The 11458-nt window shown below is 61.4% G+C and overlaps 1 protein-coding gene across 1 annotated transcript; it reads right to left on the bottom strand.

Moving 5' to 3' along the window:
- Positions 1-2049: 2049 nt before the first annotated feature.
- Positions 2050-10356, bottom strand: PDIA2 (protein disulfide isomerase family A member 2). The gene is made up of 11 exons (XM_067551506.1): positions 10125-10356; positions 9154-9360; positions 8677-8810; positions 8194-8331; positions 7587-7703; positions 7032-7157; positions 6309-6503; positions 4486-4606; positions 3577-3758; positions 2622-2714; positions 2050-2161 (listed from the first exon to the last, which is right to left on the bottom strand). Exons 1-11 carry the CDS (start codon positions 10354-10356, stop codon positions 2081-2083), a joined length of 1626 nt encoding a protein of 541 aa, XP_067407607.1. The 3' UTR covers positions 2050-2080.
- Between the last annotated feature and the right edge of the window lie 1102 nt (positions 10357-11458).

The following is an 11458-nucleotide window of genomic DNA, read 5'->3' as shown; positions in this document are numbered from 1 at the left end:
ATCAGATACATAGATGAAGTTGTTGGGGAAAAGTCAACACAGTTCTTGTAAAGGGAAAGCATGCCTGACCATATAATTGAATTGTATGGAGAATGGAGTGTCAAAAAACATCTGTAAAGACAGAGAAGTGTTCATACTATTATACAAGGCGCTGGTGAGACCGCATCTGGAATACTGTGTGCAGTTCTGGTCTCCCTTGTTTAAGAAAGAGGAATTTAAACTGGAACAGGTGCAGCGAAGGGCTACAAGGATGATCCAAATGAAGAATGACTGCATAGATTTGGATGACAGGATAAATGGGTAGCAGAGGGATAACTACCAGGGAGGGAGAGGCATTATTTAAGTTAAGCACCAATGTGGACACCAGAACAAATTTAGGCTTGAGATTAGCCAAAGGTTTCTAACCATCGGGAGTGAAGGTCTGGACCAGCCTCCCAACTAGAGCAGTGGGGGCAAAAAAAAAAAAACCTAACTGGCTTCAAGCCTGAGCTTAGTAAGTTTATGGAGGGGTTTGTGTGATGAGACTGCCCACAATGGCATGTAGCCGATCTGCCATTGCTAGCAGCATATAGCCCCACTGGCTGGTGCTGGGACACTAGATGGGGGTGCTGGGCACTCAGTGCTCTGCTCAACCCGTTTCCCAGCCCTCCACCTGGGCTCGGTCTGGCAGCATCTCTCTAGGTTTCACCGTGGGGGTGCTGGGCACTGGGCTGGTACTGTCCCCAGGCTCTTCCGGCCCACCTGGGACCAGGGATTCTTCCTACAGCCCATGGGCAGGGCTGGCGCCAGGAGCCGGGGCTGCTGTGTGCAGCTAGCTGTGGGGCTCCTGGCCTTTCCTCCGCACCAACACCCTCCAGCCTGAGCTCTGCCTTGACTTTTGCCTGGCCCTCTGACTTCCTGTGCTCTACTGACCTTGGGGTTTCCCCCCTTAGCGTGACACCAAGCCCCCATAGAAATCAGCTGCCTGCCCCAGCTCTCACTGCCTCCTGCAGGTCCCCCTCTCCTCCTGCCCCCCCGCCAGACCCCGACTTGCTGGGCTGCAAGGACACTGCCTTGAAGGGCGAAGCAGGGTGTGTGGCCAGAGAAACAGCCGGGCACCATTAAACCAACTGGCCCTGGAGTCCTGACAGGGCGGGACAGCGGGCATATGTGGTCACAGCCCTGGCCTACTGTCTTGGGCCAAGGGCCCAGCCAGGCAGCACGTGGGGGCAGCAGCAGAAAGGCCACCCTGGCCCTCAGGCTTGGCTTCGACTGCCACCATGCCCTGAGTGCCGGGGGCAGGGATGGCATTGTGGGGACCTGCTGGGAGCCCAGGATGGTGCCCGTGGGCGGGAGTATGCCCACAGGCCGATCTTGCTGCAGCTGATGGAGGCTGACCCTTAACACAGGGCCCATGAGTTCTCTCTGCTGCAGGACTGAGGAAGTCCCTATGGGCCACGGAACAGCACCCACATTTCCAACAGTGCCAGCATGCCATCCATGTCAATGCTGGTTATGCCACGTGCCCATCCCCCACTCACCCACGCCCTGCTGTTGCCCATGCTTGAGATTTGTCAGGAGGCTCCTGGTCTCTGAGATGTTCTTCAAGCCCCAGCTCCTGGAGTCAGGTGAGGCCACAGACCTCAGCTTTCAGTAACACCATCCACTACTACCCGCCTGGCTGCAGAGCTGGGACCAGGCAGCTCCACCCGGCGGCTGAGACAAAAAAACCACCACAGCCGGTTTTCTGGTCTCATGACGTTTATGCCAATCGCACGTGTTTGGGGCACAGGTGTTGGGGGCTGGCGCCGCTGCCTGGGGGAGCTGTGGGCAACCCTCGGCACGCTGGGCCTGGCTTCCTGGTGGTGCTGCCCTTCCTCCCAGCCCCCAGGGCCTGCAGTGCTGGGGACAGGTGCCATCAATGCTGCTGGATGGGAGGGAGCTGGGGCTGCTCTGCAAAGGGAAATGGTGCCAGGGCTGGGGAGAGGGAGCGAGAGGCCAGACCAGCCCAGTGTGGGGTCAGTCCATGCCCCAGCTGAGCACGCTCAGCGGTCCCAGGGGTTGTGTGGTGGGGAGGGCAGCAGCTCTCCACCAGCGGGGCTCATAACTCATCTCTGCTTTCAGGGGTGTCCGCCGGGTGTGTCCCCTCAGCGTCCTCAGGCTCCTCCGGGCTCTCCGGAACCTGGGGAGCAGCGGGGTGGTTACTATGGAAACTACTGCCCCAGCAGGCCTGACATGCATATGGGGCAAGGCCAGGACCCCATGGAGAGCAGCGGGACAGACCCCACCCCATGGGGAAGAGTGTGAGGGGCTGGGCTCACTCTCTGGATGGGGAGGGGCACAAGGGACCCTGCTCTCTATCTCCGGTGGGGGGGAGGGGCAAGGGACCCTGCTCTCCCTGGTGGGGGAGGGGTGTGAGGGACCCAACCCTTCCCCATCAGTGCAGAAGGGGTGCAAGGGACCCATCTCGCTGGGGCTGGGTGGAGCTGGCTGCTGCAGGCTGATGGGCCGGCAGGAGGGCCCCGTTGGTGGCACAGGTTGGGCCAAGTGATGAAATAACAGCCTGGGTCCACGCGGACACTGCAGGCTATGGGCTTCCAGCTTCAAGGGGTGGCAGGCTGGAGCCCTTGGACTCTACTAACCACGGGCTGCGTGTCCTCCGCAGGCAGCGTCCCACCATTCTCCAGGAACCGGGAGAAGGTCTCCAGGTCTCTGGCGCTCTTGTACTCAATGATCTGGTGCAGGCAGGGCAGGGCACAGGCAAAGGAGAAACAAGAGATGTTAGTGCTGCAGGCTTGCCTCTTCACAGGCTGAACTCCTGAGATCTCACTGGAGGCAGCTCACTCTGGCTTCCACCAGCCACCCTAGGCCTGGGCCAGCCCAATCTCCTGCTTCTGACGTTGCCAGCACCAGAACCCCAGCAGGGAAGGCTGGGCTAACTCACCCCCGGGAAAGGCTCCTTCTGACCCCATCAGCTCAGAAGCAGGAGGGATTGTAGATCTGCCAACGCTCTCGGTTATTTTAGTCTGTCTCGTTATAACCCTGGAGGTTCCTGTTACCCAGAAAAACAGCCAGTCCCTGTTGGAATCCCACAGAGCTCTTGGCCTCAATAGCATCTTGTGGCAGTGAGTTCCACAAGCTAATTGTGTGTGTGTGTGTGTGTGTGTAAGAATATTTCTTTTGGTCACTGTTGAAGTTGTTCTCTTTCGAGGTCACTGATTGTCCCTTTCTTTGTGTGATACAAGACTGAGAACAGATGCTCCCTCTCTACCATCTCTAGACCACTCAGTATCTGATAGGCGATTATCCTGTTCCCTCCTTATCCATCCTCTCTCCAAGGGAACAACCCCAGTCATTTCAATTGCTCCTCCAAGGAGTTTCTCCAGACCCTGATCTGTCTCATCACCCTTCTCTGACCCCCTTGAGTTCTGCCATATCCTGTGTGAGCTGGGGGACCAGTGCTGTATGCTATGTCCAGATGAGAGGACCTAGACTGGCTCCAGGAGTGACCCATCTCCTGCACCAAAGGTAACCCCTTCCCATCCCATCCAGCAAGCCCAGCCCCTTCCCATCCCACCCAGGCAACCCCAGCCCTACCTTCCTGTCTGGCCCAGCAGGGAAATAGTGCAGCGTGGGGTAGCCACGGATTGTGAGATTCTCGATCTCGTTGGTTGTTGCATCCAGCTGGGCGATGACAATGTTCTCATGATCTTTATACTTTTCGCCCAGCTCCTCCCAGACAGGCTCCATCTCCTTGCAATGTGTACACCAGGGGGCATCTGCAGTGACAGGGAGGCGTTGCTTATCTTCTTTGCAGGGAGCGTCCTGGGGGCAAGGGAGTGGGCCTGGGACGGCAGCTCCAGCACACAGGCCAGGAGTCTGGAGGAGCTGGCAAAGTCAGCAGGGCAGGGGCACACATCAGAGTCAGGCCTGGCCAACTGGAGCCTTTGCCCACCATTCACTGCAATGCTGTGGATGCTTGGGAATGTCCCAGGCACTTAAAATGATTCCCTAGGGTGTGTGGCGCCCCAAGGGCGGAAGGACTTGGAGGCAACCAACAAAGGCACTGGCGAGCCTGAGTGAAAGCTGGGCCACAGGATGGTGGGGTGCACGCTGCAAACACCTGCCAAAATCCTTGCCCATAGGGTGAGGAGACGGCTCAGTGTGACAGGAATAACTGGGCTGAAGCATCAGCTACAGCTCCTGGGCTGTGAGACAGCACAGCGGGGAATCACCTCCCCAGGGAAGGGAACATCACCTGAGACGGTGAGCTCTACCCTGGACACGCTCTAGGAAATGTCTCCTATGCCTCCCCCTCCCCCCGAAGAGCTGGGCTGAGCCCAGGTCCCCTAGCTCCCACTCCCAGGCAGGCTCTTGCAGGAACAGCTTTGCCTGATGGCATGTGGGGCTGGTGCGTGTGTCTGGGCCAGGTCCTTGCAGGGGGCATCAGGCAGGCCCAGGGTGGTGGGGGAGGTCCACCCTCGCTCTCGTGGGGCTGATACTTACAGAACTTCACAAAAACATTCTTGGTCTCGTCAAAAGCCACTTGCTCAAAGTTCTTGCCCACGAGGACTTTCACCGGCTGCTTATCCCAGTCCTCGGGGAGCTCCTCACTCATGAGATGGGGCTGTGGAGAGAGAGAAGCCCTCACTGGCTGTGTGCGCACTATTTGCTCACTAACTTCCAGAGTGTGCTGTGCAGAGATGCTATGGCTGCAAACTCCTGGGCCGTGCATGCACCACACAGGCCACACTCCCGGTTCCCCCCACCTGGCACTGTGGCACCAGCGCTGAGCTCAGCGTTCCTGCACGCTGCCCTCCAGCCTGGGCCTTTCTGGGCGAACTTGCCACGCAAAGGGGAGCATCGGCGCGAGTGAGCCAGAAGGGTGCTTTAGATGGATTCTGCAACCTCTGCTTCGCCGGGCGTCGCTACATCCACTTCCCCAGCTGCAGGGAGGCCGGAGAGCACAGTTCACAATGGCTCCAGGCTGAGCTATGTGGGTGGCACTCCATGTTCGCCTCCCTCCCAGCCCCCTGCAGAGGCCCTGCTGGGGACACAGAGAGGGCTACACAAGACCCAAGGGCCTGTAGTAACTGCACTTTTCCAATTAGCAGCTGTACTCGTACAGCGCCGTGTTATCATGGTCAGCCTCATTCAGCGGGACCAGCTGCCCCCTTGGGATGCCACCGTCTGCCATTCCTCCGCCACCCTCCCATCTCTCGTCTTCTCCCCTTTTCTTGTTTTTGTGGCGCTCTGGCTTCCTTCCCTCTGCAATTCCTTTCCTGCGGCAACTCCCAATTCCCACCACCCTCCCCACCCTGGCAGCAAACAGTTACTATCAAACTGGAGCCAGACTCAGGCTTCAGAGTTAACACCCAAGAAATTCCCTGGGTGGGGGATTTACTCCCTCCCAGCCAATGGCAGGCTGCCTGCGGATTCGGGGTGGCAGCGCTGCACCGGCAGCGCTCTGCTCATGTGTGGAAGAGTCCAGCACAAACCAGAGGAGTTGAGACACTTAGTGATGCTTGTGTGATGACAGCTCAGAAAGCCCCATGAGAACATCAGGAGAGCCAGATCCAGCCTGCAGGGATGGGACTCGTCTGACCCAGAATTTGCCCACGCCCTGGGTGGCTCCAGGCCAGCTCCATTCCAAGAGCAGGCATGTCATAAATGAGCCTTGCGGCTCGGTGATTTCCCAGTTCTCCCACGGAGCCAGGGGCTAAGACGGGCATTGGGCGCTAGCTCTTTTCATACGCAGGTGTCCCAAGCCACTGGGTTAGCTAACGGCCTTGCAGTGGCTCCATTGGCAGCTGCACTGAACCGGATGGGGAGGGGTGTCAAAGAACAAACCCCCTAGAGCCCAAGGTTCAAATCGTCACAGGAGCAACTCAGCCCTCGTCCTGCTGCAGGAGGTCACCGGAGTCCCCTGGTGTTTGCTGGCCGGGAAAGCAAGGTCTGCTCTGTGGGGCTGGGTGAGATCCCTGCAAGGGCCCTCTGTAGGGGTGGGTCTGCCCCACTGGTCCTTCCCCTGCTCAGTGCCCCACTCCGCCCAGAAGTGGCTGCGTCTCGGGGCACCAGACAGCACAGCTGGGAAACGCTCTGCATTAAAGGAGCCATGGGTGGGATGGCAGCAGGTTGCGGGCACCGGAGGAATGTGTGGCCAGGGCTGCCCTCACTGAGTCTGGGAGTGACATGGAGTCGTCAGCCCCCCCGCACTCCCACCACAAAAGGCAGCACATCCCTCCCTGCTGTCAGGAGTGGGGGGCCAGGCGTGAGCCCCTGGGCCTGGCTGCGGGCTGCCGCCCGTGTGAAGGGGAATGCGCCCGCACCTTGACTTTGCCGTCCAGCACGTCCTGGACAAAGGCGCCCACGGCCGGGGTGGCAAAGGCATCTGTGGCCATGCGGTATTTCTTGTTGGTCTCGACATTGATGAAGCGCATGGTGGGGGCCTCATGGCTCTTGAGGCCGAAGTACTGCAGCACCTGGGCGCCTTCTCCGCTCACATCGATCAGCACAAAGAGAACCTGGAGGGAGCACAGGCGGCATGGGGCAGCCACCACCCAGGCCAGCCCACTAGTGCCCTCCCCCCAGCCCTGGCACTGAGTCACCCACATGCCGCCTCGCTGCCCCACAGAGCCTGCACTGGGACTGACAGCCCCAACAGACATATCCCTGCCCCATCCCCACGCCCCACGGCGCCTGCCCTGGGCCTGCGCGAGTCTGCACCTTTCCTTTCCCTGGCACCCACCCTCCCCCTGAGCAAGCCAGTCAGTCACCCTGGCGCTGGGTGGGAGCGGGTGCCCCCCCACCCCCACCCCAAGGGGCAAGGCCTCACCCGAGTCAGCCAGTCCCAGAAAACGAGACCCCCCCACTCCTAGCGCTGGGGCTGCCAGCCTGTGGTGATGCTGGGGCTGGGGGTGAGGTTTCAGGGATTTGGCCACGCACCCAGCCCACAGTGTGAGCCATGTGTCCCGAACCCTGGTGAGACCACCCGGAGCCAGGTGAGTGGGGGGTGCTGGGATCAGAGGCTGGGGTCATGACTGGCCGGTTACCTGACCCCGGAAGGCGGATGCGGCAGCCCGGAAGCTGCCCAGGATCTCCAGGTGGGGCTCCAGGGTCTTGTTAATAAACAGCAGCAGATGGTTGGGGATTTTAGCCCCGAAGATCTTTGGCGAGTTCTAGGGAGAGACGGAGGGGTTTGCTGGGCTGTGGGGTAGGTGGGAAGGGCGGTAAGTGAGGCCCAGTGTGTTATGCCTGAACCTGTCCATGAGTGTTTGTGTCCCCACCTCTGTGCCCTGGCTGTAATCCACATACACTTGACTGAGCCATGTGCCCTGTGCCAGCCCTACCCAGGTTGCCCCCCTTCCCTCCAGCTGTAATCCACACACACACACACACTCAGCTGAGCCATGTGCCCTGTGCCAACCCTAACCAGGCCCTCCCTCCACCCACCACACACCAGCTGTGCAGTGAGCCATGGGCCCTATGCCAGCTGTGACCTGCAGTGCGGTGTCTGTGCAAAGCCCTCTGGGGCACAGCTGTAAACCCCCACCAACCCAGAGGGGCATCGCCATGACTCTTCTCGTGGCGGGGGCTGGTGGTCTCACCTGACTGGTGAACTCCGTCACCAGCTCCAGGCTGTGCAAGACGATGAAGCGGGACAGCGCCTCCTTGTCCAGGCCCAGCTCTGCATCCAGCGGGAAATCCGCTCGCTTCTCATCAAACTGCAACATACGGGGCAGTGCCACACACTGAGACCATGGCGCCACAGGCGGGCGAGGCTGGTCAGGGCCCCAGGCTGCCCCACTGCACTGGCAGGCAGCCCAGGGTGCCAGTGTCATGCTGGGGAAAGGCTTGGGGCATGCCCTGCCAAATGCATTAGCCCCCCCGCCGGCCCATTTCCCTAGGCCTGTCCCATCCCAACGCACCCCCCCCGCTTGTCACCAGCAGGGTCGCTGGCACAGTTTGTGTAGGGGAGGCGGGTGCTGAGAGCCAGTGAGTCAAACTGTAAATGATGGGAATCACTTCAAGACAGGGTGCAGTAGCACCTCCCCCAATCCCTCCCTCCCCCCCCAGTTCCAGGGCCAATGGTCACCACTGGGCCCAGTGCTCATACCCGTCTCTGCATGGCATGTCACTGCTGGGCTGTAGCTGGGGTAGGGTCCATGCCAGGCGCCCCGCTCCCCCCCCCCCCCCCCCGGCCCTCCCCCTCACCTTCTTGAAGAGGCAGACAGTGTCAGGAGTGACGCCGTATTTCTGGAAGAGCTCCGTCCTGTTGGAGACGCCAAAGAGCACGTCCACGGCATCACTGGCAACGTCATAAAAGCCCTGCGCAGCCTTGCTCTGCAGGTCCTGCAAACATCCCACGTGGCGCTGAGCTGGGCTGGGGAACACGGGAACCCCTCTGGCCACCTGGACCAGCTCCTCCACAGCTGCACCAACCAGCACCCTGCGTCTACCCTCCACGGCCCACAGGCCTCTGCCGCCAACACGCCACCCACAGCCACGATCTCCCAGTGCTCAAGGGACCGTGGCGGGGCATTCTGGCGCTGGGCTGGGTGCACGAGGCTGGCACTGCTCAGACCCCTGTGACCTAGCTGCTAACGCTGCCTGGGCAGCCACTGCCCCCCCCCCCCAGGTCCTCCCCCCCCCGGCACCACACCTGGTGGCTCCTGTCTGCCTGGCCCCCCCCGTCACCTTGAAGAACCCGATGACAACCACGTCCTGGGAGGTAACGAATTCCTGGGCGCTGGCCTCGTCCTGCAGCAGCTCCGCACTCGGGCCGGCCTTCCGCCGCATCCACCGCACGATGCCCTCGGCATCCCGCTGCCCTGCGCACAGCACCGCCTGCGTCACCCACCCTACACGCTGGGCTCCTGCACCCTGCCCCACACTGCACCCTGCCACACGCCCTCCCCTGCACCACCCACATCACTGCACCCCACCACAGGGGCCCTGTCCCCATTCCCCCCCACCACCCTCGCTCCACCAAGCTCCCACCCTGCGCTCCCTCTCCCACCCCACAAACCCGACAGCTTTGCCCCCACACCATTCACTGCCCCCCATACCCACCACACCACAACCCCCCTCAGTTCCTCCCGTCCCGTCCCCCCCCCATTCACACCCCTGTGCACATCCCCTTCCCCGCCCTCCATGTGGCCCCCCCCAGGCTACCTGTGAAGTCTGTGGGGTGTGTGCGATTGCCGTCTCTGAAGAGTTTCAGCACTGGGTATCCGGTGAGGCCGAACTCGGCGCTCAGGGCCGTCTCCTCTGTCCCATCTACCTTGGCCAGCCGCAGGCCCGCGGAGTCATTCTTCAGGATGCCAGCAGCGCGTGCGAACTCAGGGGCCAAGGCCTGGCAGTGCCCGCACCAGGGGGCGTCTGCAAGATGGGGGCAAGCTGAGCAAGCGAGACCCATGCACTGACCAAACCAGGCCCCCACCTCCACAGGGACAGGCAGCCTAGAGACCAGCCATGAGACAACAAGGTGCTGCCCAGCTCTCCCCAGAGCAGCTCCTGGCCCCCAGCCTACCCCGGTTCCTCCCCCCAGCTGACATCCTCCCGAGCACTCCAAGGCCTTGTGCTCTGCTGCCCCACCCCTCCCAATCCTGGGCCCATCCCTGGATGGCATAGCCTTTGGGAGCATGCATTGGGCTCTGTGCCCAGGGGCCAGAGGAAAGCATGGTGGGAGCAGGATCTGCACCCGGGTCAAGCTCTTGGTGTTACTTGCCTGGGTCTAATCACTGCTCTGGCTCTGTGGGTTTGCTTGTGCCACTCGTCTCTCCACCCCCCCACAATACTCCTGTGGAGTCATTGGGCCTTGGGCACCACTTTGCCGGCATGTTAATGTTTAACCGGCCAGTGTCTCCTCGCTCACACCATGACACCTGTCCTGTGGGAAAGCCACCACCTGACCCACTCTGAAGGGCAGCCGAGCACGGGGCAGCTGCTGAATGTGCACCTGGCGCTTGGAGCGCAGCCGCTCGGTGTCCCACTGGCAGCTGCCAGGTCCAAACAGCTGTGCTGACTGCCAGGGCCGCCAGTCCCACTTAGCAAGAGCGCCCAGGGACCAGGGACCGGGTGGGAGTGCAAAGGGCTGATCCCAAAATGCTGCCTGGCCCTGGCCCGAGGCCCCCCCCACTTACAGAACTCCACCAGCAGCAGCCGGTGCTCACGCAGGGCTCGCGCAAAGTTGTGCTGATGGAGCACCAAGACATCCTCGTCCTCCAGGAGCTCATCTGAGCGGGCTTCCTCCTCCTCTTCCTCCTCCACCAGCCCCTCCTCGTCCGGGGTTTCCTCTTCTTGCCCCCAGGCAGGTGCCAGCCAGGCCAGCGCCACCAGCAGGGCCAAGAGCAGCTGGGACTTGGAGCAGCCCATGGTGGCAGAGCGGAGAGCAGGCGAGCAGCGCGCCAGGCAGAGAAGGCGGTCATGAGGCAAGGGGGGAGCAGATAAGGGCATGGAGGAGCGGGTGGCGCCTGGCCCGTGGTGCTCGTGTCCCTTTGTTACTGGCTGATCAGCCCCAGATAAGGTGGCCAGCCAGGAACAAGCAGCTGGCTGCACGGGATGTTTTTCCAGCCCCAGTTCTCAGGCCCAGCTGGGTATTCTGAATGGTGCAGGCCAGGCCCCTGGGTGCAGAGCTCCTGGCACGCTCCCTCCGGGCGCAGCACCCCTGGCACTCTCCCCCTGGGTGCAGAGCCTATCACATGCACCCCTAGCACCCGGGCTCTGAGGCTTCCCACACCAGCCCCAGCACAAGGAAATGGCCCCAACAGTTGGTTAGTGGCGGGTGAATAGCTGGCGCCCAGGGACCCTCCCTGAGCACTGGGCTGGGGGCAGGAGCAGGGCACTGTCAGTCGGGTGTTCAGCACTGCACATAACCCAGTAACATGCACCCTGCCCACGGCATTGCTGGCTTCCTGGCCAGCTCCGAGACGGGCACCGTTGCCCTAGCAGCAGTGCCCTGGGCTTGGGGGTTCCCATGGCAGCAGTGTTCCAGGCCTGGGCAAATAGACTTTCCCAATCCAGAGTCAGCTGTGGCCAGGCAGGCTTTACCCTAGATAGCAAAGGGTAGGGTCTAAGGCAGGAGTTTGCACATGACAAGGGAACCAGTGGGCAGTGACAGAGGGATGGGGGCCTGGCAGGGAGTGTAGGTGGGTGACAATGGGATAGCGCCTGGCAGGGATGACAGACAGGAGGAGGGTGTACCTTGCAGGCGTACATGGGGGTGACAGAGGGCTGGCATCTGGCAGGAGGGACCATCATCATCCAGGGCCCATGTGCCTGGGTCGTTCTGGGCAGCAGAGGCCCTGGGGCATGTCCGTTGCGGCTGGCACCAAGATGCAATGCAGCTGGAGCTGGCTGGTGGCTCAGGGGAGCATACCTAGTCATTCACTCCTGCAGTGCTGTCAGTGCCATTCTGGGGCCCAGGCCCAGCAGGGACATGTGCTGGCTCGCTGGGCGACAGCGCCAGATGCAGTGG

This window comes from Emydura macquarii, unplaced genomic scaffold (genome assembly GCF_026122565.2).
Source record: "Emydura macquarii macquarii isolate MOO-44397 ecotype Brisbane River unplaced genomic scaffold, CSIRO-AGI_Emac_v2 contig_1348, whole genome shotgun sequence".
Classification (NCBI taxonomy): Eukaryota; Metazoa; Chordata; order Testudines; family Chelidae; genus Emydura; species Emydura macquarii.
This window is presented reverse-complemented; position numbering and strand designations above follow the sequence as displayed.